This window comes from Monodon monoceros, unplaced genomic scaffold (genome assembly GCF_005190385.1).
Source record: "Monodon monoceros isolate NGI ecotype Baffin Bay Population unplaced genomic scaffold, NGI_Narwhal_1 Super_Scaffold_21, whole genome shotgun sequence".
Lineage (NCBI taxonomy): Eukaryota > Metazoa > Chordata > Mammalia > Artiodactyla > Monodontidae > Monodon > Monodon monoceros.
The window spans coordinates 32745671-32772998 of record NW_021703778.1 but is presented as its reverse complement, the minus strand read 5'-3'; the positions used below and the strand labels follow the sequence as shown (position 1 = coordinate 32772998).

General features: G+C 40.9%; 2 protein-coding genes across 2 annotated transcripts in view; both read left to right on the top strand.

Moving 5' to 3' along the window:
* Nucleotides 1-295: 295 nt before the first annotated feature.
* On the top strand, nt 296-9228 carry BCL2A1 (BCL2 related protein A1). The gene is made up of 2 exons (XM_029236396.1): nt 296-969; nt 8944-9228. The coding sequence occupies exons 1-2, from the start codon at nt 550-552 to the stop codon at nt 9049-9051; spliced, it is 528 nt and encodes a 175-aa protein (XP_029092229.1). The 5' UTR covers nt 296-549; the 3' UTR covers nt 9052-9228.
* A 5479-nt stretch (nt 9229-14707) lies between these two features.
* Nucleotides 14708-27328, top strand: part of MTHFS (methenyltetrahydrofolate synthetase) — a 50963-nt gene continuing 38342 nt past the window's right edge. The window contains exons 1-2 of the mRNA XM_029237830.1: nt 14708-14863; nt 22567-22828. Coding sequence (XP_029093663.1) covers nt 14747-14863; nt 22567-22828 — 379 coding nt within the window. The 5' untranslated portion in view covers nt 14708-14746. The remainder of the gene's footprint in view (nt 14864-22566; nt 22829-27328) is intronic.

The following is a 27328-nucleotide window of genomic DNA, read 5'->3' as shown; positions in this document are numbered from 1 at the left end:
TGTATAAGGGTTCTAATTTCTCCACATCCTTGAATTTAAAACTTTAAATACTGCATTAGGGCTTCCCTGGTGGCGCAGTGGTTGAGAGTCCGCCTGCCGATGCAGGGGATACGGGTTCGTGCCCCGGTCCGGGAAGATCCCACATGCCGCGGAGTGGCTGGGCCCGTGAGCCATGGCCGCTGAGCCTGCGCGTCCGGAGCCTGTGCTCCACGACGGGAGAGGCCACAACAGTGAGAGGCCCGCGTACCGCCCCCCCCCCCAAAAAAAAACCAACAAAAAAAAAAACTGCATTAATCACTTACAGGATGAGGAAGTGGCCTCTCTTTGAAACATTTTCTTCTTTCACATGTTAAACTTTCTCTTTCACACAGAGCCTACGTATGAAAGTGACAAGGAGGAAGGATACTATCAAGTGATGCAAGCAGAAATTCCACCAGCCTCCAGATACCATGTGTCATATTACGCCAAGCTGCGTGAGTTTGTGCTTCAGACTGCCTTGGTCACTTCCAGGTGAACAAGCTCAAGACTTTGCTCTCCAGCAGGAAGAAGATGACCGACAGCGAGTTTGGCTATATTCACATGCTGGCCCAGGACTACCTGAAGTACGTCTTGCAGATACCGCAACCTGGATCTGGTCCAAGCAAAACATCCAGGGTGTTACAAGACGTTGCCTTCTCAGTCCAAAACGAAGTTGAAAAGAATTTGAAACCATGCTTGGACAATATTGATGTTGTGTCCATAGACACCGCCAGAACAATATTCAACCAAGTGATGGAAAGGGAATTTGAAGATGGCATCGTTAACTGGGGAAGGATTGTGACCATATTTGCATTTGAAGGCATTCTCATCAAGAAACTTCTAGGAGGGCGAATTGCCCCAGATGTGGACACTTACAAGGAGATTTCCTACTTTGTTGCAGAGTTCATAACCAAAAACACAGGAGAATGGATAAGGCAGAATGGAGGCTGGGTATGTGTGATGGAAATATTCTTCGTTGTTCTTTACTTTGAAATAGGAATTGACAGTTTCCTTGCTGATTAAAAAAAAAAAGAAACTACGTAAGGATTATATTTTCCTTGGGTAGTTTGTTTTAAAAGTTTTAAATTTTTAAAATAAAATTTCTAGCTCATTTCCAATGAATCTTAAAACTTTATAGTTGGAAAACTCTTGTGGTTTCAGTTTTTATTCCTAACCGTGTAAATTGCAGGAGTGAGTTTTGGGGATTAATAAAAGATGCACCTCCCTAATGCATCTTTAGAGTCAGAGTCTAGTCTGAGACTTAGCTCTTGTTAGCGTTGTCATGACAATGTAGAATTAGTACAGAAAGAGTTGGTATTAGATGCGGTTATATTTAGATATTATGTTACAAAAGACAGGTGTAAATTTTTGCAGGTTCATTGCTTACACATTGATTTTTTTTTTCAGTTTTCTAATATGACAAATTCTGGCTGGTAAAGCTTGGTGACTAAAAAAAAAATAATGTACTGCACCACCAGCAAGAAACTGTTCAAGAATCTCCAAATAAAAATTCACTTTATTATCATTGTCTCAAAAAGCTAAGATCGTGCAGGGAGCCTATATTACGACTCATATTGATAAGGGGCCTTTCCCAGCTGGACCTATATGCTTTTCTTTATATCGCAATACACTGAATACTTACTTTTTTACAGCACTTATGTCCTCTCTTCAACACAAACCCTGGCCTCCCCTCTTCCCAGAGCTATCCACTGGTATCAGTTCTTTTACATGCAAAGCATGCCTGTTGAACGTATCCATAGAAAATATACTCAGCACTTCTTTGTAAAAACAATTGTTATAAATTATTAAATACTATGTAACAATACTAATATAATACTAAATAATTTATAGTATCTATAAATTATTTGTATAAATAGTACATGGTATTCTTTTTTTTTCATCCAAGGGCATTTTATTTTTTAAAATTTATTTATTTTTATTTATTTTTGGCTGTGTTAGGTCTCTGTTGCTGTGTGCAGGCCTTCTCTAGTTGGGGTGAGCGGGGGCTACTCTTCGTTGTGGTGTGTGGGCTTCTCATTGCAGTGGCTTCTCTTGTTTCAGAGCACGGACTCTAGGTGCATGGGCTTCACCAGTTGTGGCACACGGGTTCAGTAGTTGTGGCTCGCGGACTCTAGAGCGCAGGCTCAGTAGCTGTGGTGCATGGGCTTAGATGTTCCACGTTAATAAGTATTTAAAAGAGTACTACAGGGACTTCCCTGGCGGTCCAAGGGTTAATTAAGACTCCGAGCTTCCACTGCAGGGGGCTCAGTCGCAGCATATTCAAAAAAAAAAAAAAAAGTACTACATATACGCTGTTGTATGTAAATGCTGTTGAATGTTTGGTTATTTCTAGCTGATGGATATTTATTTATTTCCAGAGCTATCACAAACAATACTTCATTGAATATCTTTAATCATGTCTTCCCTTGTGTGTGTGTTTTTCTAGGATGGATATTGGGACATAGAATTGCTAGGTCATGGTGTAAACACTTTTTAAAATTTACTAGATTCTTGTCCTCCAAAGTGGTTCTACCAAGTCATGCTCCCGTCACAGCTTGTTCAAATATCCCACATTTCCTCCCATCCCGGCTGACTAACATTAGGTTATAGTAGTCTGTCATAGTTTCCTTATTCCGCTGGCTTAAATATATATACCTAATTTATCTTGTTTTAATTCTTGTTTCCTTGATTACTAGTGAGGTTAAACATCTTTTCATATTGAGCGTCTTTACATGTGTTTATTGACCATTTGTAATTCTTATTCAGAGAACTGCCTATTTATATCCTTTGCTGTTTTCCTATTATTTTGTCTTTTTCTCACTGATTTGTAGGAATTCTTGGAATATTCTGGACACAAATTATTTTTATATATGTGGTAGATATCTTCTAATTTGTTGTCTTTTAAAACTATAGATATCTTCGGTGCTTATGTCTTAAACGTTGATGAAATCTTTTACTTGATGTTTTTTGCATTTTGTTGAGGTCTTCCTGCATAACGTTAGGGCTTACTGCAGCCACTCCCCTTTCTCCATCACTTTTTCTTCCTGGAACTCAGCCTGACTTGGGGCTAGACAAAGCATGTGAGATATTTGGTCGTGTTTTTTTCTGGTTGCTGTGGAAAGCTATACTGAAGGATGGGTGGAAATTTCAGCTATTACGCTGTGTAGGTTTCAAGTGAAGGCAGGAGTTTGTTAGCACAGAGGCCCATGTATGAGCATACTAGTTTACAAGCTCTGCATGAGTTTGCACTGTATTTGGAACACCCAGAAAATGAATAAACGTTACTGAAAATTTTACCTTCTTAACAATAAATTTTGTAAGCTCCTGGAACTCATAATTAGTGGAGGGTGTGGAATTGTCTCTGAGAAAGTCTAGAAGTGTGCTCATCTTTTGGGGGTGGTACAGGTGTAAGTGTGAGTGAGTATGGCAGGATATAAACACACATGTGCGCCCCCCCACACACATCAGCCTTCACCAAGTCCTTATGTAGGTTTTAAGCTCTTGACTTTTACACTTGAACAGCTTAGACAGAATAGAAATGCCCTTTAAGATGTCATTTCAAAGCAACCTCAATATTCCTTTCCCAGCTCATAGGAGACACTGAATCTGTTCAAGACGGGCAGTGCTTTTTTGAATCAGTACAAACCAGCATGGCAAACCAGTATCTTCTTTGCATACTGATGTTTACAAATCTGCTCAAATGAATGAACCTACACTTGAATGACTCACTTCCAGGGAAAGGGTACAATCCCGTGCCTGTGCTAGTCGAGTCAGGTGGCCCATAGGAAGAGAGGAAGATGAGGCATTTTACAACTTCATCAAGAAGGAAGCACCAACTTCTGACTTTCTACCGTCCTGGAAAAATCTCCAAAAAAACCAACTGATCTCTTGTCCTGTCCACAGTCATTCATATGTGCTCGTCATTGGCTCCAGATTAAAGATGCATGCCTATAATGAGAGATGAGAGGGGCATTTCACCTACAACTAGAGAGTACCCATATTTAATTAAATTTTAAGTGTGCCCAGAGATTTTATGAAAACTTTTGGATCAAGAATGTGGTATGTGAGGACAGCAGAGATAATAAGAGCACCAACTCTGAATCAGACGGACCTGAGTTCATTTCATGCTTACTACCTGTGTGACATAAACAAGTTATTTAACTTCCCTAAACCTCATGTGTAAAATGGGGAGACTATTGCCGTCTATCTCCCAGGACTGGTGTAAGGATTAAATCAGTTAATATTATATATAAAGCACCCAGAACACAGTTTCTACAAATAAGAACTCAATACAAGCTTAGGGCTATTGTTATTATTAGTAGTAGTATTGCCTAACTTCCCTGAATAGATTTAATCTCCAGAAATTATATCAACTATAGTTAGATATTAGCCACCATCTAAAACAGACGCCCTAAAGGTTAAAAAATAAGACCAGTGTATGAAAAATGGGGTCATAATCTCATAAATTAGATTATTTATGAGATTAAGTGAGTTACTTTCCTTCCTTTCTTCCTCCCCTTTTTCCTTCCCTCCCTCCCTCTTTCTCCCTTCTTTTCTTTCTTTCCTTTTTTTCTTTGCTGCTTCTCATCTCGCTTTCTAGTCCTCTTCCACATTTACCGTTATTTCCTCCTTGTCCCTCTGCCAATTTGACGTGCTGAAAACGAATAGGCTCTCATAGATCTCACAGGAGAGCTAGTGCTGTTTGTTTTTATCAGTCTTTGGCATTCATGAGGAAAGGCTCGTTCTTAAAAACCATTAGAATGTGCCTGAGATGAAATTCATCTCACCCCTTGGGATTGCCTTTCCTTTGCAGCTAGGTGGCTTTCTTACTTTTGCCCTCTTCAGTTAAGCATTCTCCAGGGCCTGTGCTGGTTGAGTGGAAAGGACACTCAGCCCTCAGCTCCACACGGGAGGAATCATGTCTACCTAATGCACCACCGCATACTGCATGCTTGGCCCAGGGCCTATGGTATAGAAGGTAGCCAACAAATATTTGTTGATGGAGTGATTGAATGAACTAGCATAGAAACTGAGATTTGAACTCTGGTTTTCCCATTCACTAGAAGTGTGATCTTGAGTGAGTTTCAGAAGTAACTTGAAACTCAAATTCCTAATATAATAAATATAATAAATATTATATTATATGTAATATATAATGAAGACAGTAATACGTACCTTAGAAGGGAAGTTAAAAGATTAAAGGACATTTCTGTAAGAGTGCTTTGTAAACTGTCAGATATTAATACAACTATGAAGGTTATATGGGAAATTCCAGGAAGTTTAAATATGTAATTCTTAAAACTACTCTAATACCCAAAGAAAGCCCCTTTTGAAAGTAGGGATGTACAGGCAGAACTGGTGCTTTCCAAGCGACCAGTATATTAAAGCCTGAGTCATAAGAGTTAGGCAAAGTAGGTTGTATTTTTTTATGATCGTCTTGCTTTAAGTAATGGTCTGGTGAAGGCAAATAAAAGGACATACACAGGCATGTAGATGACTGACTAAGTATTCAATCCGGCAAAGGCATCTCCAAAAGGCGTAAAGATCTAGCAGCAATGTAATACAATCTCAAGAATTCTTACATATCCTTTGATTAAATAGATTTGGGGGCCAGATTCGTCTTGTATTTCAACTTGAGATTTAAAAATCATTTAATGAAAAGTAAGGTGAAACATAGTTCAAGTCTTCCTGTGGGTCCTTCAGGAAACCTAAGTTCAGCTCTCTAACTTTGGGAGTCACCCATGACCCCTTTCCCTCATACCCTCCGTTCAACTCGTCAGCAAATTCTGTTGGGGGCACCTTTGAAATACTGCGTATCCAGGGCCTCCAGGCAACTTTCCTCTCTCACTTGACTATGTCAAGAGCCTCCTACCGGTGTCCCTACTTCCATGCTTGCCCTGCGATGGTCTGTTCTCCACATAGCAGTCAGAGTGATTTTTTAAACAACTTGCCTCACTTATTCCATGTTAACACTTTCAGTGTCTACAGAAGATCCCTCCAGTTTTATGCATCATGATTTACTTAAGCCACTCCCAACTGTTAGACATTTGGGTTGGCTTCTGTGTTCCCTTCTTAGAAATAATGCTTCAATACTGAACATGAAGATGGTTTCCCCCCCACATTTTAGAAGACCACCTCATGATCACTTTCTAACACTAGAATGATTGGTTCACATATGAGTATAATTACACTACTTATACATATTGGAATACATATTGCTTTCAGAAGGTTTGTATCAATGGGACAATGTCACAACTTTACCAGCATTGGGCGGAACCATTAGATATAATTTTGAGGGTTTAATAGGCTTAAGATAACAAGGTCAATTTAATAGGTCTAAAAAACAATAACATATATTAAAATGTGAATTTATTTAACTGCTAGTAATGTGGAATTTTTCCCCATATACTTTTTTAAAGACAATTCTATTTTTTTATACAGCAGGTTCTTATTAGTTATCTATTTTATACACATTAGTGTATATATGGCAATCCCAACCTCCCAATTCATCCCACCCATTCTTCCCCCCATATACTTGTTAATCATTTATATTTCTCTATATTTCTCTTTTTAACAGCCTTTGCTTTATTTATTTATTTTTTTTTTGGTACGCGGGCCTCTCACCGCTGTGGCCTCTCCCGCTGCGGAGCACAGGCTCCGGACGCGCAGGCCCAGCGGCCACGGCCCACGGGCCCAGCCGCTCCGCAGCATGCGGGACCCTCCTGGACTGGGGCACGAACCCACGTCCCTTGCACCGGCAGGCGGACCCCCAACCACCGCGCCACCAGGGAAGCCCAGCCTTTGCCTTTTTTAACTATTAAGGGCTTGATGATTTTTCTCTTACATTTCAACGAACTCTTTCATGGCAAATGTAAATAGTCTCCTGGTCTGTTGTTCTTATTTTAGTTTCTTATCGTTTTAAAAAAACTTTCATCTTCGTATTGCTGAATTTGTCAGTTTTTTCCTTTGTTCACGCTTTAATATTTATTCATTTATTTATTTATTTTGGCTGCGCCCGGTCTTAGTTGTCGCATGCGGGTTTCTTAGTTGTGACATGCATGCGGGATCTAGTTCCCCGACCAGGGATCGAACCCGGGCCCCCTGCATTGAGAGCACGGAGTCTTACCACTGGACCACCAGGGAAGTCCCTCCTTTGTTCATGCTTTAGTTTAGAACTTTAATATATATGAGGATGACATATTAACTGCCTAATTGTAATAGATGGTGATCATTGTAACAATAATAAAAATCATTTTAGAGTGCCCCATTAACACGGGGTTTGTGAAAATTCTAGGAAGGCGAGCACTGAAGTGCATGCACACCTAGAATGTACGGGAAATGTGTGAGTGTGTAAGGGCAGGGGACAGAGGAAGAAGAGAAGGGGCAGTCTGTCTCCTCTGTTAGCATGTGACAGCATGCATCTCCCAGCATGACTCCACACTTCACACAGAGGGTTAGTGGACGCTGGCTTTCTTGCTCAGTCTTTTCAATGGAAAATCCACCTGACTGGTGTTTGTCTGCGCTGCCAGTGATGCTCAAAAAGACAATTCCAAGGCACTACAGGGTTCTCTGTCAAAGAAATATGCTTGGTTTACATTTTGATGTTAGTCACACTAGGCTGTGAACTACTTGAAGGCATTTGTAACCCCCAGAAATGGAACTTGCTGGAGGCAGAGCAAATGTTTACAGGACGAACATTAAAAAAATATTATTTTAACTATTTTCTAATCTTCTTGGTGGTGGTTTGAAAATTTACGGAGTGAAAAGAACGGTGTCTGCATCCCAGTAGAGGTCCAAGCACTAAGAAGTCAGGTAACCTTATGTAACTTATTTTTTTCTGGACCTCAGTTTCCCCATTTGTGAAAATAAGAGAGGGCATTAGGCCGGGTGATCTCAGAGGTACTTTTCAGTGAGGATGCTCTATAAGAATAGATTATAAATTAATTACATACAGTGTCCGGTTTATACTCTTATTTTTTTTTAAAAGAACATGTCTGATCAAAAAGAGAATGAACTGTAATGGAAACCACAACATTCTCACAGGCTCAGAGGCACTGATTTAATCTCGCTTTACTGTTGAGTCCTTATGACTCTCAGCACAATGGGGTTTACAAATATAAATGCATATTTCAATACCAGACATTTGAAAGAGAAAGAGGGGGAAAAAAAGATAGATTTTCTGTCCTCTAGAGCTATGCCATCCAATATAGCAGCCACTTGTCACTTGTGACCCTTGAACAGTTGCAGTGTGGCTGGTCTGAATTAAGAGATGCCCTAAGTACAAACACACATTGGGTTTTAAAGATTCAGTACAAAAAAAAGTAAAATATCTTGTTTCCATATTGAAATCATAACAGTTTATTTATTTACTCATTCATTCATTCATTTATTTTTGGCTGTGAGGCAGGCATGCGGGATCCTAGTTCAGCAAGCAGGGATCGAACCCACACCCCCTGCAGTGGAAGTGCAGAGTCTTAACCACTAGACTGCTAGGGAACTCCCAAAATCACAACATTTTAGATGAACTAAATATATTTGAAAAATTAATTTTGCCTCTTTTTACTTTTAAAAATGTGGCTACTGGGAATTCCCTGGCGACCCGGTGGTTAGGACTCTGCGCTTTCACTGCAGAAGGTGTGGGTTCAATCCCTGGTTGGGGAACTAAGATCCTGCAAAAAAAAAAAAAAATGTGGCTACTAAAAAAAATTACATAGCAAGCTCGCACTATATTTTTATTGGACAGCGCTGCTCTAGAGCAGTCTGCAATGGGAGATAGAGAATGATAATAGGATGAATAGAAAAGAACTGGTGAAAGTACAGAGAAGATTGACTACCTGCATTATTTAAATGAAAGTTTCTTTGCTTTTCATTCCAGAAAACTTAGTCTCCACTAATTGTTAAAATGTTAAATTTGTTCTCTCATAGGAAAATGGCTTTGTAAAGAAGTTTGAACCCAAGTCTGGCTGGCTGACTTTTCTGGAAGTTACAGGAAAGATCTGTGAAATATTATGTCTCCTGAAGCAGTACTATTGACCAAAAAGGACACTCCATATTGTGAAATCTGCATTATTTTCTTGAATTGTACAAGAAGCACTTGCCAACACTTACTTCTACTTCTAAACAAATAACTTTGATGATATAACTTGACATTCCAGAGTTATGGGAATTTTGTCCCCATTTTAATGAATAAATTGTATGTATTTGTTTCTATACGTAATTTGTGTCCTGCCTGCGGGTCCAACAAAAGGGTAAAGCTCAATACAGGGTACAGAGATTGAATTAAGAGAATGATGACCAGGAAGGTGATGTCTTTGGCAGATTTTCTTAAGGGTGTGTCCATTACCCCAAAATCATTTTTGGTGTCACCAGTCTAGACTGATGACGGGTGAGGTCTGCTTCCCATGTACCTCTGGGCTCCAAGCTTTCTGGAGTCCCCAGTGCCCCTAGATGCTTACGTAGGGTTTTCCACCAATGCCCTCTCTGCCACACTTTAGAGTTGCCATGTAAAGTTGATGAATATGGCAACCAGATATGGAGGAGACTCCGGGATAGTCTGAACAAAGACAGGTAAACGATTCAACATTGGGCCACTGTTAAACTCTCTATTTAAAAATTTCACAAAGTAGAAAATTATGTCATTTATTAGCCCCTGTGTTCTGATTTTTAGGTCAGCAAATCTGGTCGCGATATGGGAGCACGGTACCTTGTTCTCGACTTTCCCACTCTTCCTTTTCCTCCCTCAATACAACATCTGCCCCACTGGGGCTTGCTTTTCCTTTCCTAGGAAGTTGTTGATTGATCCAATAAAGAAACCAGAGCCTTCCCTCCCCAGCAACCCCCTTCAGGCTATGGGCATTTTCACAGGGGCTTTCAGTTAATTCATGCTTTACCTCTCATAGTGATTCTTAACGGTGGGGATTAGGACTTTGGGGCAAGTCAGCAGGGAAATATTTTTGACAAAAGTAGCTTTGGTTACTTATCAAATCACATCGGAGAGGCAACTACCTAGGCCACCTGGGCTTGTGTCTGCAGGAGACAGGGAGCATTTTCTTCTTCCTCCTTCAGCCAAGTGCCTCCCCTCCCCCTTCTGAAATGTGTTCCGTTTTAATTCTTTTTTGCATTAATCAGAGCTAAGTGGTGGGAATGAATAGTCATGAACGGACATAAACAGGAAGCATGTGTAAGGGTACTGCTACCTGGAATACACTTGCACAAGAAACCACAAACCCTGGCTTTTACACTGCCATGATCTATGTAACAAAGTGACACTGGGATATCACTGACCGTTTCTGGCTTGGTGGGTGACCTGGTCTTTCAAAGTGCAGCTCACTGTGTGTTCTGTTTAGCACTTTGCTTAAAAGAAAAAAGACTTTTATGAACCTCAACTCCTACCTCAAGCCAAACACAAAAATGAAAGTGAAAACAGATCACAGACCTAAATGTTAACTATAAAACTCCAAGAGGAAAACACAGGAGAAAATCTTCACAACCTTGGAGTAGGCAAAGATTTCTTAGCTACAACACACAAAACCTGAACCAGAAAAGAAAAAAAATGGTAATTTAGAAATCACCAAAATTTTAAAATTCTTTTAAAAAGACACAGTTAAGCACTCAAAGAGAGGGTATGTGAATTATATTTCAATAAAGCTGTTTAAAAAAAATCTCAAAGCAAGCCATGGAATGAGAGATAATATATGTCACATTATTATCTGACAAAGGACTTGTATCCAGAATGAATATAATACTCGTACAATTCGATAACAACAAGACCATCAACCTAATTCAAAAATTGGCAAAAGGGCTTCCCTGGTGGCGCAGTGGTTGAGAGTCCGCCTGCCGATGCAGGGGACACGGGTTCGTGCCCCGGTCCGGGAAGATCCCACATGCCGTGGAGTGGCTGGGCCCGTGAGCCATGGCCGCTGAGCCTGAGCGTCCGGAGCCTGTGCTCCGCAACGGGAGAGGCCACAACAGTGAGAGGCCCGTGTACCGCAAAAAAAAAATTGGCACAAAAGTAGATGGTCAACAGACATGGAAAAGATGCTGGACACCATTAATCATGAGGGAGATGCAAATTAAAACCACAATGAGACCACTGCACATCCTCCAGGATGGCTAAAATAAAAAAGACTAATAATACCACCCTTGAGGAAGATGTGGAATAACTGGAACTCTCATCCACCACTGGTGATAATGGTAAACTGTACAACTGCTTTGGAAAACAGATCGGCAACTTCTCATATAGTTAAACACATACTTGCTGTAGGACCCAGCAACTCCACTCTTAGGTATTTATTCAAAAGAAATAAAAACGTAGGGACTATGTGGTGGAGCAGTGGTTAAGAAGCCACCTGCCAATGCAGGGGACATGGGTTTGAGCCTTGGTCCAGGAAGATCCCACGTGCCACGGAGCAACTAAGCCCATGCACCACAACTACTGAGCCTGCGCTCCTGAGCCCGCGAGCCACAACTACTGAAGCCCGTGCGCCTAGAGCCTGTGCTCTGCAACAAGAGAAGCCACTGCAATGAGAAGCTAGCGCACCGCAACGAAGAGTAGCCCCTGTTCACTGCAATTAAAGAAAGCCCGCATGCAGCAATGAAGACCCAACACAGCCAAAAATAAATAAATTTATTTTTTAAAAAATCACTTCCTTACTCTATGGCCCTACAATTTGTTCCAGGCCCATCTTGTTCCTGCCTCAACTCTAGAATCAAGAAGCCCTGGTTGTTTATCAGAGAATATTTAGAAATCAAGATCTGGATGCTAGATTTCATTGCTACTGCAGTGTCACTGCTTCTGGCCCTCTCCCGAACAGAGCTAGGAAATATATGTGTGCTTTTAACATACATGTCTCTATTTATTTCTGTATCTATCCATTTGTTTATATATTTAAAATCATGGGTTCATACTGACACTTCATTTGTTTTTTGGAGTATAGTTGATTTACAATGTTGTGTTAGTTTCAATACTGACACTTCTAATTATCCAGCACCACAGGGTTCATTCCCCGATTCCCTCTTTCTTTACGTGTAACTTGTTTTTCCAACAAGGAGAAACCTGACTCATTATCCATAATATCTTTCCTTATTTGTTCAATTCTAGAATAAAGTCGCTTCACAATTGTTAATATACACCCCTGTGAAAAATAAACGTACTAACTAGAGTGCAATATCTGTATAAAGTTATTTTTGTCTTTGGCCTTACAGTATACAGTCAAAATACTGTTTTCCAAACTTACTTAACTTAGTTTTTTTTCTTCTCCACCCACTTGTTGTGGTTATGCTAATCACTGACAATACAGTTCAGTTTGTTCGTCCCTGCTTGTACTCTATTTTGGCTTCTCTCCACACCCTTCTTGTATGTATATGTAGAACATTATAAGGGTTCCCATTTCTCCACACCCTTGTCAACATTTATCTCTTGTTTTTTTGACTATAGCCACCCTAGTAAGAAGTGGTACCTCTCTGTGGTTTTGATTTGGATTTCTCTAATGACTAATGGTGATCTTTTTAAGTGCTTATTGGTCATTTGGATATCTGATGTGGAGAAATGTCTATTCAAGTCCTTTGCGCATTTTAAAATTGGATTATATATATATATTTTTTTAATTGTTGAGTTTGAGTTCTTTATATATTTTAGATACAAGTCCCTTGTCAGATATATGACTTGTGTGAATATTCTGTCCCAGTCTGTAGGCTGTCTTTTCATTTTCTTGATAGTGTCCTTTGATGCACAAATGTTTTTAATTTTGATGAAGTCCAATTTACTTTTCCTTTCTTGCTTGTGGTTTTGGTGTTATAAGAAACCACTGCCGAAGCCAAGGTGATGAAGATTTATGCCTATGTTTTCTTCCAAGAGTTTCATTTTAGCTCTTATATTTAGGTCTTTGATCTACTTAGAGTTAACTTTTGCATGTAGACATTTAGTTGTCCCAGCATCATTTGTTAGAAAAGACTATTCTTTACCTATAGAATTATCTTGGTACTTTTGTCAAAAAAAAAAAAATCGACTATAAATGTAAAGGCTTATTTCTGGACTCTCAATTCTATGACATTTTCCTATCTATCTTTAAGCAATTACCATACTGTCTTGATTACTGTAACTTTGTAGTAACTTTTGAAGTTGGGAAGTGTGAGTTTTCCAACTCTGTTCTTCTTTTTCAAGGTTGCTGTGAATATTCTGGGTTCCTTGCATTTCCATATGAATTTTAGGATTGGCTTATTGATTTCTGCAAAAAGGCCAAATTTGATAGGGGCTGCATTGATTCTATAATTTGTGGAGTACTGCATATCTTAAAAATACTAAGTCTTCCGATCTATAAACATGAGCTGTCCTTTCACTTATACAGGTTTTCTTTCTTTCAACAATGCTATGTTGCTTTCAGAAGTTTAACTCTCCCTTTGTTAAATTTATTCCTAAGTATTTTATTTTTCTAATGCTCTTGTAAATGGAATTGTTTTTTAAATGTCAGATTATTCATTGTTAGCGTATAGAAATCTGTATTAGAGTTCTTCAGAGAAACTGAACCAATAGGATATATATCTTATATCTTATTATATATACCTGATAATATATCTATTATTTCCTGATATATGTGTGTGTGTATATATATATATATATATGTATTGATACAGAATAGACAATATCTATCTATAAAGAGAATATAAAGAATTGGCTTATGTGATTATGGAGGCTAGGAAGTCTGTTCTATGTCTCCTTCTGTTCTTTCTATCCTATTCCACTGGTCCACTGTATATTCAAGTGGCAGTACCACACTGTTTATTTTCTCTAAATTTCCAACAATTTCAGTTTATTTTCTTTACCCACCGAATTATTAACTTTCTCACCTTTTCATCAGATTACTGAGCCTTTCTCCACGCCTAGTTATTCCCTTGAGCTACTATCCTCTCTCCTCCCAATCCAGGTCACATGCCCTGCAAGAGAAAAAAAATCTTGGTGTCTCCACTTCCTCAAGTCTTCAGTTTCTGAAGGAACAGAACTTTCTTTTTTTAAAAATTTCATTTTATTTTTTTGGCCATGCGGCATGTGGGGGGTCTCAGTTCCCCCACCAGGGATGAACCCGCACCCCCTGCTTTGGAAGCGTTGTCTTAACCACTGGACCGCCAGGGAAGTCCCGGAACAGAACTTTTATAGTAGGAGCAAGTTCCAGTTATTCTACAGTGAAAATATTGTTGGACCTTGAGCCTGTAATGAACTAAATTTCAGTCCTGAGTTCTCCAGAGGTGAACAGAAGAGACATGCTGATAGTAAAAAAAAATCACTTGCTTCATCAAGCATCTGTCCCGCCCATCGGCAGTAAACCAGCTCCCTCCCAGCTACCGGAAAAGAAAAAGAGGAAGGCGTTATTACAGACAAAAAAAAGTCATCTTCCCTTTAGCTAACAGGTCTGTGTATCATGCAGATTTCTCTATTCGGCCTGCCTTTGCCTTTTCAGGCCCCAGAGAGCCCCAGTACTACACGACACGTGGCACCCAGGGAATCCTGAGTCTTTATAGAACTCCTTCCAGTAGTACCGCCGGCCCAGGGAGGTCAGGCGTGCAGATCTGTCACGCCTGCCCTCGACTTGCTGGGGGAGGGGCGTACATTGACCGCGAAGGCTGCACGTAGTTCGGGTACCAAGGGCGGGAGGCGTGGTGCGCCCGGCGACCCGGAAGCGGGGGGCCAGCGGACCCAGCGGCCTGCGGACGGGACACGGATCGCACCCGCGAGATGGCGGCGGCGGCCGTGAGCAGCGCCAAGCGGAGCCTGCGGGCCGAGCTGAAGCGGCGTCTGCGGGCGCTGAGCGCCGAGGAGCGGCTGCGCCAGTCCCGCCTCTTGGCCCAGAAGGTGGGAGAACGCGACAACAGCCACCGTAACGCCGGACCCGGCAGCCTCCAGGCCTGCGGATCTGCGCAGGCGCAAGCCTCAGGCGCGCGCACGTCCGCCCGGCGCGCGCACGTCCTCTGAGGGCGCGCAGTGTTCCCCTCAGCGCGCGGAAGTCCTGTTGTGGGTGTTGGAACGCTGTTGGGCTCAGTGTTCGCGCCGTGGAGAGTTATGGGGTTTGTGAGGGAGAGGATGGAAGTGGGTGACAGAGTGCTGAGGTAAGAGCAGCGTGAGAGCAGAAAGATCTGGAGGGGGAGACGGGCGGACACCTGAGCGCCAGTGTGTCTTCAGTGAGTCTTAGAGTCTTAATGAATTACAGGGGACTTCCCCCCGGCGGTCCGGTGGTTAGGACTCAGCGCTCCCACTGCAGGGGGCGCGGGTTGGCTCCCTGGTCGGGGAACTAAGATCGCACATGCCACGCAGCGCGACCAAAAAAAAAAAAAATTAGAGTCCAGTCATAGCAGTAAAATGAACAGAGAAAGATGCAATTACTTCAGACGAGGGAGCCCAAAATGGGGTGCAGAGATGCTCAAGGATGGAAGCCTTTCACTGAGCCTGTGGAGGGCAGAGCCCTGTCTCCGTAGCCTCAGGGCCTAGCCTTCTCCTATCACTTAGTAGATGAACATTAAATGCTTTTTTGAATTAATGAAAGAACTGATTCTCATACTTAGGCTGCCCAAGAAGATAGGAAGCAGAAGAGAGAAATTAGGGGAATGCGTCCAGTTTTGTGCCTGTTGGTTATAATACCTCGATTTTGTTAACTTTCGCAGACTGACTTGTTATATACTACCTTGTAGTATAATACAAGTTCATGTAATGCCAGTTTTCGTATCAGTAAAATGGCGGACAGATCCTGTCCTGAAGGCACGTGTGTGGGAGACTGGTTTTTGTTGGACGCCCGAAGGAAAAAAAATTGATGTCCCGTGAATAAGTAAATGTTAGTAATTCTAAGTCAAACTAATGATCCCTCTTCCCCAGCATCCTGTCTCTGACATAGATACCAATGTTATATTCGGAAATTAGCATGGGAGTTCTTTTCCTTGATGTCCCTTGAAATTAGATATGCCGTAAGAATTTCTTAATTATCCTTCACTAGTCTATCATCCATTAGTTTCTCAAATTCAAGATTCCTATGGGTTAAAGCAGTAAAGCAAATACAAGCATTTCATTCCCCTCTCCATATACATAGGTGTGCAGGAGGGGATCTATGCAGATGTTAGCTTATTTATTCAAACTCAGTACTTTTAGCTATATGAGGAAGGCATTAGTTGCTTTAGTAGATGTAGAGAACTATAGGATCTTATCCTTACTCTCTAGGTGCTTAAAGTTTAGCTAATTAATTCACATATATTGAACTCATACTGTGGGCCATACTTGGCTATGTAGTGGGTTGTAGGAATGAAAAAGATAGGCTTGTTGGACTTCCCTCGTGGTCCAGTGGTTAAGACTCTGCGCTCCCAATGCAGGGGGCCCGGGTTCGATCACTGGTCAGGGAACTAGATCCTGCATGCTGCAACTAAGAGCCCGTATGCTGCAACTAAAAGATCCCACGTGCTGCAACTAAAGACCCAGCGCAGCCAAATAAATAAATATTAGGGTAGAATTGTTAACTCTGAGAGAGCAGAGAGTCTTCAAGAGGAAACAGACATGTGAATAAAGAATTGCAGTGCTTTGAGGTATAGGGTAAAGGTAAACACCAAAGCTGTAGAAACCTAGCTTAGGGGAGGGGGAATCAGAAGGCTTTCTTTCTATAGGGAGAAGTTTGAGAAATATTTTGTAATACAAGATGAATTTTGTCAGGTGAAGGGAAGATAGGGTGGGTGAACATGTGCAGGAATATTTTGGCAAGAGAAGGAAAGACAATTTAACATGGGTTTTGGAACTCTTTAGCTCTGGATTTAATCTGGCTCCACTGTGTTTTAGCTGCATATGGCCTTGGACAAGTCCTCTAATCTTTCTGAGCCTCTGGTTCCTTATCTGTAAAAGGATAATGTCATCCTTGAAGACCTATTGTGAAGGTTAAAGCAGTGTGTTAAGGGATGCATTGAGTGCTTCACATATTTTTGATATATCCTTTAGGAAGAGAATATTGGCAGCATTTTTGGAAAATGGGTTGGGGGTGGAAGAATGAGAAAAAAATACATGGAGACCAGTAAGGGGCTGTTGTGATAATTTGGGTGAGAGGTAATAAAGATGTAAACGAGGGCATGGGCAATGAAAGTGAGGGGGAAAAGCAGGTGAATGGGAGACTATGTAGTGAGAATCAGCGGGACTTGGCAATTAACTGGATGGAGATCAGAGAGTACTGGAAAAGGGGAGCCACCTATGATTCCAAACTTTAGAGCTGCGGATAAAGGGTTTTGAACGTTACTAGGCACAAGGAAGGTAAGAGTTGGAGCAGATTTTGGAGGGGCATGGGGACAATAAAGATGAGTTCAGTTTGGTTTGTCTATAGTAGATTAGAATTAAAAAAAACTCCAGGTGGGAATAGTAGCCATATAGAGACAGAACCACTGATATCAGTAGATTGACAACTGAGAGCTGGCATCAGAGAGAGAAAAATTCAAAAGCAGACCCATGACTCCCAGTAATAAACACATTTTACTCCATACAAATAAATGTACTTATATAAAAAATCTGTTTCACAACCAGGTGTTTGACAACTCTTACTATATACAACGAACTTTAATATTTTCTATTTCATTTGCTGATTGTAACCCACTGTTGACTTCATGACCAACCAATGGATCAAGGCCCAAAATATCAACATACTGGGACTAGAACAATGTTTTGCCATAGTACATGTTCAATACAGTAAAGGTATTAAATGATGCCTTTCTCCCAATAATTAAAAAAAAGGCAAATTTATTCTTATTGACACAGCACTTTTTTAATAATTTACAAGTTTATCAGAAAAGTAATGTATGGTAAAGAAATTATACTTTATGCCATATCTTGACTCCTCAACAAATAAGTTGAGGAAATTAGTGCCAAGTACTCATTTTGTTTTCCATTCTATCTGCCAATTTGTGACACCTTTATCGTTATATTTACATTGCCAAGTTTTTATAATATTTGTGCTCTGTTCTGTAACTGTAATGAGTCTACTGAGCATTTTCTGTGCCTTATTTCCAAACTTGAAATTCAAGTAAATAGTATTTACAGTATTGTGGTTATATATATAGTGTTCACTACAGAACCAAATTGTATCATTGAATGTGTAAGAAAAGGATATACAATTCAATGTCACTAGACGTGTGTGGCTAGGAGGGGAATATTTCAAGTGTTAATATCAAATACTTTCTTTTTTCTTATGCTTTATAATTGCTCGAAATTATGGCATTCTTAATTTTCCTATTTGGAGTATAAATTTCTAATTTAGCTCTCTGTTCAAGTTTCCGATTGCCTTTGTTTTTCCTTTTTGGCAAAATAAGAATATGCCTTATCAATAGATTCTTTTTCATTTTGTTTGTTAAAATAAATCCACTTTCTTCCGGAAAGCACTCTAGTCCACTGCTCCCTCTGGTCTGGTCGACTTTGAGTCTGTGCTATAGCCATTGCCCTGGGGTTCCTCTTTCTCTGCTTTTAAGTTAGGGCTGTTTTTTGAACCTAGTATCTTCTCTCTTAGACCTCGTCCTTCCTTCTTCTTTTTCTTTATTTTCTTTCTTTATTTTTGGCTGCGTTGGGTCTTCGTTGCTGTGTGCAGGCTTTATCTAGTTGTGGTGAGCGGGGGCTACTCTTTGTTGGGGTGCACGGGCTTCTCATTGTGGGGGCTTCTCTTGTTTCAGAGCACGGGCACTAGGCGCGTGGGCTTCAGTAGTTGTGGCTCGCGAGCTCTAGAGCGCAGGCTCAGTAGCTGTGCGCATGGGCTTAGTTGCTCTGTGGCATGTGGGATTTTCCCGGACCAGGGCTCGAACCTGTGTCCCCTGCTTTGGCAGGCAGATTCTTAACCACTGAGCCACCAGGGAAGCCCCTTTTGTTGTTGTTGTTATCTTATTAGATTGTATTCTCAAGTAACTTTTGGGGAGAAAATATCTATGAGGGTAAACTCTTTAATACTTTATACATTAGGAAATGTTTTTACCTGATTGAGAGTTTGAATTTCAAGTTTAAAATTATTTTTCCTTTTTCTGCTCAGCATCCATGACCTCCATTCAATCTGAAGACTGATATCTTTACCTATTATGTCTTTGATTACTTCTTTTCCTTTCTGCAATTCCTGTTAATCAAATAGTAAAAATCCTAGATTGATCTTCTATGTCTCTTAATATTTTTTCTTATTTTCCCCACGTCTTTGTCTTTTTCCCCTACTTGAGGCTTTCTCCTGAATTGTTTTAATTTTGGTAATGTTAATTTTAATTTCCAGGTATTTTTTAATTCTCCGATTGCTTTCTTTCCAAAGCAGCCTGTTGTTGTTTTATAGATGCATCTGTCTTCTTGAACTTGTCTGAGAAAACTAATTAGAATTTTTAAAAATCCATGTTCTCTGAATTATAATGATCTCACTTTCCTGCTGGATCACTCCACCCAACTTCTCTTTTATTTTCATTTATTTATTTATTTATTTCTATTGGAGTATAGTTGCTTTACACTGCTGTGTCAGTTTCTGCTGTACAGCAAAGTGAATCAGCCATGCTTATACATGTATCCTCTTTTTTGGATTTTCTTCCCATTTAGGTCACTACAGAGCACTGAGTAAAGTTCCCTGTGCTATATAGTAGGTTCTCCTTAGTTATCTGTTGCATACATAGTAGTGTATATATGTCAAACCCAATCTCCCAATTCCTCCCACCCCCTCCCCCTTTCCCCCTTGGTATCCATATGTTTGTTCTCTACATCTGTGTCTCTGTTTCTGCTTTGCAAATAGTTCATCTGTACCATTTTTATAGATTCCACATATATGCATTAATTTGTTTTTCTCTTTTTGCCTTACTTTGTATGATAGTCTCTAGGTCCATCCACGTCTCTGCAAATGGCACAATTTCGTTCCTTTTTACGGTTGAGTAATATTCCATTGTATATATGTACCACATCTTCTTTATCCATTCCTCTGTTGATGGACATTTAGGTTGCTTCCATGTCCTGGCTCTTGTAAATAGTGCTGCAATGAACATTGGGGTGCATGTGTCTTTTTGAATTATGGTTTTCTCTGGGTATATGCCCAGGAGTGGGATTGCTGGGTCATATGGTAGTTTTATTTTTAGTTTTTTAAGGTACTCTTCTCCATAGTGGCTGTATCAATTCCCCTTTTAAAAAATCCTTCTAATTTGTGTTTTGGCTTTCTAAAATGTTTGATGAACCATTACTGTCTGTACATATTTATGAAGGAAGGTGTGATAGCTAATGGGGATTTCCTTTGCTTTTTTAGTCACTTTGGAATTCCATGGGAAGAATGGATTCTGTCTGACCTACACCCATGTTCCCCAAGTGTTGTGATCTGCTACTCTTTTGTCTGTAAATACTGTCCCATCCACTCTGTCTTGCAGAAACTAGTCAAATCTCTATCCTCTTGTTATCAGGGCTATCATGGCTTTCTTTTTTGTGTGCTTTTTTACTGTCATATAAGTGCGATTTGAGGAAGAAAGAAAGATAAGTGTGTATACATAGTCTCACACTGAATTTTAACTGATGTTTATTACTGCTTATTCAGCTTCTGATTTACTGTGTTCTGCTTTAAACAGAACAAGATAGACATTTAACTTTCCCAGAAAGTACTTGGGTGCCAAAAGCCTCAGATCTGCCCAACATCTGGGTTTCACAGTTCCATTTGCTTTGCCCACTTCAGGCCTGATAATAGCTATGTAACTGCTTGGAAAGGTAGAGTTAACTTCCTTCATTAGCACTGGTTTGGTGTGCTCTGTTTACTTAACTTCTGTGTCCCTTTTTATTAGGAATAACTTGACTTTCTGTGCCTGTGTCTTTCTGGCACTCGTATTTATGTCACTTAAAAAAAATAAATTTATTTATTTACTTTTGGCTGCGTTGGGTCTTCATTGCTGCATGCGGGCTTTCTCTAGTTGTGGCGAGCTGGGACTACTCTTTGTTGTGGTGCGTCAGCTTCTCATTGTGGTGGCTTCTCTTATTGCAGAGCACAGGCTCTAGGCACACGGGCTTCAGTAGTTGTGGCACATGGGCTCAGTTGTTGTGGCTCGCGGGCTCTAGAGCGCAGGCTCAGTAGTTGTGGTGCACAGGCTTAGTTGCTCTGTGGCATGTGGGATCTTCCCGGACCAGGACTCGAACCCGTGTCCCCTGCATTGGCAGGTGGATTCTTAACCACTGCACCACCAGGAAAGCCCTATAAGTCACTTCTGCAGTAACTTTTCCTTCTTAGCTCGGAGAACGGGGAAGAACAGAAAAGGAAGAAAAAAAAAAAGGGAACTAAGAGCTAACTTCTGAGACTGGGGAAGTTCTGAGATTATTAAAATTTCTAATGTGAGCAAAGCTCAGCCCGTTTCTTCTGCCTCATGAATGATTAAACTGAGTACAAAGGGAGTACTTTCCCTGGCGGTCCAGTGGTTAAGACTCCGTGCTTCCACTGCAGGGGTCACGGGTCCAGTCCCTAGGCGGGGAACTAAGATCACGCACGCCAGCACAGCCAAAAAATTAATTAATTAATTAATTAAACTGAGTACAAAGGGATGCTTTCCCCCAGGTGCACCTTCTTTACAACATGGCACTTGCTTTTAGAGGGCCTTTGCCTCTCCAGGATCCCCCTACCTTCCATCTTTGTGAACATTTTAACATTCATTTGAACAGAAGAGCTTATAGCAGATGGGACGGAGGTGGGTAGAGCTAAGAGAACTGTATGGCATGTTGTCCGCCACAGGGAGTTTGCAGACTGGCCAGGATGCTACATTTAGGGCACACCAAACAATTAATAATCAAATTATGACAACACATAATTGTTAGGTTGTATAGTGACTCTAAACATAGTAAGGGTTCTCCAGGAGTCAGGAAAAGTTAGGCCTTGAGTTGGGCTTAAATGGGTAGAATTTGGCAGGAGAGAAGGCTGACCATCCAGGGAGTAAAGAAGCTTGTGAGAGCTTCAGAGTTAAAATAAAGAAGAGACTCTCGGGGAAGTGGGTGACAGGATTGAAGTCTGCTAGAACGGGTAGATGGGGTTCAAGCTTGGAATTCCTGATGTAGACAGCAGGGCCTCACAGTGAATTTTTTCTTTTTTTTTGCGGTACGCGGACCTCTCACTGCTGTGGCCTCTCCCGTTGCGGAGCACAGGCTCCAGACGTGCAGGCTCAGCGGCCATGGCTCACCGGGCCAGCTGCTCTGCGGCATGTGGGATCTTCCCGGACCGGGGCACGAACCGGCGTCCCATGCATCGGCAGGCGGACTCTCAACCACTGTGCCACCAGGGAAGCCCCTCACAGTGACTTTTTAATGAATTGTCACACCTGCCAGAGTAGGTGTGCCAGAGAAGTGTAAAGGGATCAGAGAAATAAGTGTTGTGTCCAGAAGTTCAAGTCAGCCTTCAGGATGCGTATTATTTGACCTATTATTATATACTAGTCTGCTGTTTTTGTTTGTTTGTTTTTGGATAAAGAGGTTGGAGAAGGCTGAGAGAAAAGGGAGAAAGCGTTAAAACTGTTAAGGGGAGCCACTAGTTTTTAAAAGTATAACCTTGGAAATTATAACTGCCATCATTTCCCATTTAGGTGTTTACCCATAGTCAATATCAAAAGTCCAAAAGAATCTCCATCTTTCTGAGCATGCAAGATGAAATTGAGACAGAAGAGATCATCAAGGACATTTTCCAACAAGGCAAAACCTGCTTTATCCCACGGTACCAGTTCCAGAGCAATCACATGGATATGGTGAAATTAGCATCGCCTGAGGAAATCTCTTCACTTCCCAAAACATCCTGGAATATTCATCAGCCCAGTGAGGTCGAGGTTCGGGAGGAGGCCTTGTCCACAGGTGAGTGTTATGGTATTAGAATCCGCACCTTAGGATGCTCTCAGGCTGTGATGGGTTGTTAGACCTCTGATCCGCTTGTTATGGTTGGGTCAGTGGGGGTCACTTTTCCTACAGGGATGAATTTGTATTTCACTTATATTCCAAGACACCGACCTAACCTAGTTCAGGGTGCGATGCTCTCTGTAAGCTGTGAAGTGTCAACTGTAATAGTAAGGTATTAAGGTATTGTTGCCTTTTCACAGACTCCTGCGCTGACCTTGTGTGTTGGATTATACATTTTCTCTGAATAATATTGCATTTCCCATGGTTTCAGTTATGGTCTGTATGGTAATGAGTACCTTATTATTAATGCTATAAGCATTTATATCTCCAGCTCAGACCTGTCAACTACTTGGGTATCACGTTGTCATCTCCAACACAACATGTTCCAGACTGAATCATATTCCCTCATGCCCACTATCCTGTGTTTCTCTTAGTGTATAGTACCATCACCACCCAATTCACCATGCCAGAAATCTCAAGATCATCCTTGACTCTTCTCTTTCCCTCATGTTCCATGTGTGCCCATTGCCGAGCCCTGGTGATTTTACTTACTGAGTTATTTATTGAACCTGTCCACTCCTCTCTAATTCCACTGCTACCACTGCAATCTAAGCCACCATCTTCCCTTGCTTGGGTTATTATAACAGCCTCCTAACTCTTCTTCCTCTCCTCCCTCTCAATCTATTATCTATGTAGTAATTGAAACAAGATGTCTTAAATGCAAAGCTGACCATTTCTCTCCCCTGTTTAAAGTCTTTCAGTGACTTTCTGCTGCCCTTAGTTTGAATCAAACATTCCTTAACAAGGCTCTTCCTGATTTGGCCTTGCTATTCTTTCCATTTTTACATCTTTCTACTCACTTTGTAGTCTGAGTTTCAGCCACTCTGAATCTCTCCCAGTTTCCCAACCCCATTTTTAAAAAATTGAAATATAGTTGATTGACAATACTGTGTTAGCTTCAGGTGTATAGCGAAATGATTCAATCATATATATATGTATATTTTCCATTATAGGTTATTATAAGATATTAAATATAGTTCCCTGTGCTGTACAGTAAGTCCTCGTTGCTTATCTATTTTATACATTGTAATTTGTGTCTGTTAATCCCATACTCCTAATTTATCCGCCTTGGTAACCGTAAGTTTGTTTTCTATGTCTGTGAGTCTGTTTCTGTTTTGTATATAGATTCATTTGTATTATTTTTTTAGATTCCACATACAAGTGACATCATATAATATTTGATATTATATCCATCCATGTTGCCACAAATAGCAATGTTTCATCCTTTTTTATGGCCAAGTAGTATTCCATTGTGTGTGTGTGTGTGTGTGTGTGTGTGTGTGTGTGTGTGTGTACACACACACATACACCACATCTTCTTAAACCAATCACCTGTTGATGGACCCTTGGGTTGTTTCTATGTCTTGGCTATTGCAGATAGCTTCTGTGAACACTGGAGTGTATGTATCTTTTCAAATTAGGCCAACCCCATTTTGCTTTTTCTACTGCTGGACCTTTATATGTGCTATTCCCTGGCCAACAGCCACTTGGGAGATTTAATGATTATCAAGCAGTCAAAGAGCTGGAAGCAAAACAAGCTGAGGTACTATTTTGTACTACAATGCCTCAAACCTGTCTTAGAGGTATGTATTTTTGATTAAGACTTAAACAGTTGCAAAGAAATCCCAGTGAAGCTTTATGCAATCTTCTCTCAATTTCTGTTCCTTTTCATTGTTACAACATAACCTATAAAATCAATATGACAGCATGGGAAGGGACAGAGTCAAGGTCTCATGGTAGTAGGGGGATTATTTACTTTGCTACTTTTTCTCCTATATTATACAGTCCTGTGCTTTGCTAGATGTTTAGACACCAAAAGTACACTCAGATCTACCTCCTAGACCAGATGAATGCCAGCATTACAAAAATTTTAAGACAATGAAACATAAGGGAATGTAGTGTATCTTGGGAGGTAGCCCAGGCTTATAGATAAGGAAAGATAGGAATTGTAGGCTCTGGCATTGCTCACACTTCATCAGCTACTTCTCCAGACTCACGGGCTTATGGGTGGAGCCCAGGGCACTTTCCTAATTCTGGTTGACCATATTAACATCTCTTTCCATGCTTGCATCACTCTGTGATGTCCCGGCTAATTGAAATGCTACTTGGTATCCTCCAGTAACCAGTTTCTCCAGAGGCAGCCCATTGTCTTTGTAGAACAGCTCTGCTCCTTGTAGAATATATTCCTTTGGTTGAGCTAAAATGTGTCACCCTGAACCTTCATGCATTAGTTCTATTTCTGTTTAAGTACGATAGTGGGGAAGAGTAAGGAAGAAGCATGATCTTTCCTCTTAATTTAGCTGTACTTCCTGGTTAGGATAAACTCAGTTCAAACAAGTGAGGTAAATCATTTATATATAGGTTTTAGCACATCATTTGGCACATAGGAGCTATTCAGTAAATGGTAACTATTATTAATTTTAAAAAAGGAAGGCAGGATTATTCATTATACAGTCAACTCAATGCTACCTGAGTGTTTAACATTTTAATAATTTCCAACAAACATTTTCTGAACATCTACTTTGTATCAGACACTGTATTAGCTCTGGAAAGATAAGGTCCTGGACTTCAAGGCGCTCACACTCTAGCTGGGGAGACAGAAAACATATGTAAGTAGAATGACTATCCCAACCTGTTGTATATATCAAATATAAGTCAAATGAAAAGAATATTAAGAACATAGAAGTTCAGGGCTTGGCCCTGAATGGAAAAACGTTCACTCACAAAACCGCTTGCTCATTTTCCCTCCTCCATGCCATTTATTCGCGCTGTATCGGTGGGACGGGTTGCTTTTCCCCCCATGTGCTTTTCTCTGCAGGTGCTTGCAGTTGGCATTGCAAAGGGTTAGGGAATTATACCTGTGGTTTCTTGCAATTGCAGCCTGGGAGCTAATGCTCTTTGCTGTTGTTTATAGAATGTTCGATTTGCAGTCTCTGCTGTTTGTTATCTCCCAGCATCACATTCTGCACCGTGGATTTTTGTTCACATCAGCAGTTTAGAATGTGGCATCTTCAGTGCGACAGCATAAATCTAGCTTCACCGTGTTTGTGACAAGCTGACTAGAGCTCAGGTTGTCCCCAGTATAGCTTATGTAGCCTGCTTATCTTTCTGGTTCGCTCACATTATGGCAGGTTAGAAAAAAGTGAGCTCTGGTGTCCTCAGTTGCAAATATAAGTTCGTAAGCAAAAATTTCACACGGGCTATTTTTGTATTATGTATATAGCAAAATAACAGAAGGGTAGAAGAATGACAGAAGCAAAATAACAGAAGGCTGCCTCTTTACCGCATTTGTTCTCAGAGTGAGGGCTGCTTGGGCAATTAGATTAGCCAGCAATCCTTCCACTGAAAGGACATAATCTAATTCAACATGGCTTAAGCAAAAGTAGGATTTTATTGGCCCAGAGACTGAAAAATCCACAGAAGGGCTAGCTTTAGATATGGCCAGATCAGAGTCATTAGGATCTACTCTATCTCTGCCTTTTCACTCCACTTTCATCTATACTGGCTTCATTTCTTGGTGCCACAGGTGGCCGTGGTAGTTCCAGGTTCCACAGCATCCTTACTGCTAGCAGTCCCAGCAGAAAAGAGCAAGTCTGTTTTCTAACGGTCCCAGTAAAGTCCTGGTCTTAACTCTTACTGACCCGAATTGGGTCAAGTGGCCATCCTGAAATCAATCACTGTGGCCAAGGACATGGACGAGGCTGAGTGACCTAGGCCTGGGTCTTACTTGTCCATCCCTGAGCCACGCACTGTAACCAGGGAGAAAGGATGTGTTGACTGACTGGACACGGTCCTGTGCCCACCTGTGCGGCCCTACCCAAACCACTGAGCTGAGAGTGGGCTGGGAGCGATTCACCACAGGAAAACGAAGTACTGTTTCCAGAACAAGGGCAATGGATACTGGACAATCCAAAATCAAATTCACCTATGCTGTCAATCATTTCTGAAATTCTATAGAATATAACAGGCTCTTTGCAGTCATAACTTTGTCAGAGCTGATTTTTTATTTTTGATCTTTCTGGAAGCTCTTTAGGAATTCATACCTATGTGTGGGTACCTGACACATAACTCAAATAAATAAATGATCATAATGAAGACTTTCTAGTCCTCAACCAAAACATTTTAAAGTGACTGAATGGGGCAGTGTCAAGGACAGAATCTTTGAACCTGACATGTGTAACATCCCTCTAGGTTGTTCATGATCAGTACTTTTGGGAGGGTTAGGATTGGTATATTGAAGTCATTCCCATTAAATTGAGCTCCTTTCTTTCTTCAGTAGGGTTGCATGGCACCTGCAAGAATATAGTAAAGAGAGTGGGTATGAATTTCATCAAGGCATTTGGCAGAGTCGTGATATCCTTGACCATAGGGTGGAGAAATTTGGGTTGGATAGTAATA

Bases quoted from the DNA above. Each gene is read 5' to 3' on its own strand.
- BCL2A1 (XM_029236396.1), top strand. From the start codon at position 550: ATGACCGACAGCGAGTTTGGCTATATTCACATGCTGGCCCAGGACTAC. The intron at 970-8,943 runs GTATGTGTGATG...GTTCTCTCATAG, and splicing joins TAAGGCAGAATGGAGGCTGG to GAAAATGGCTTTGTAAAGAA.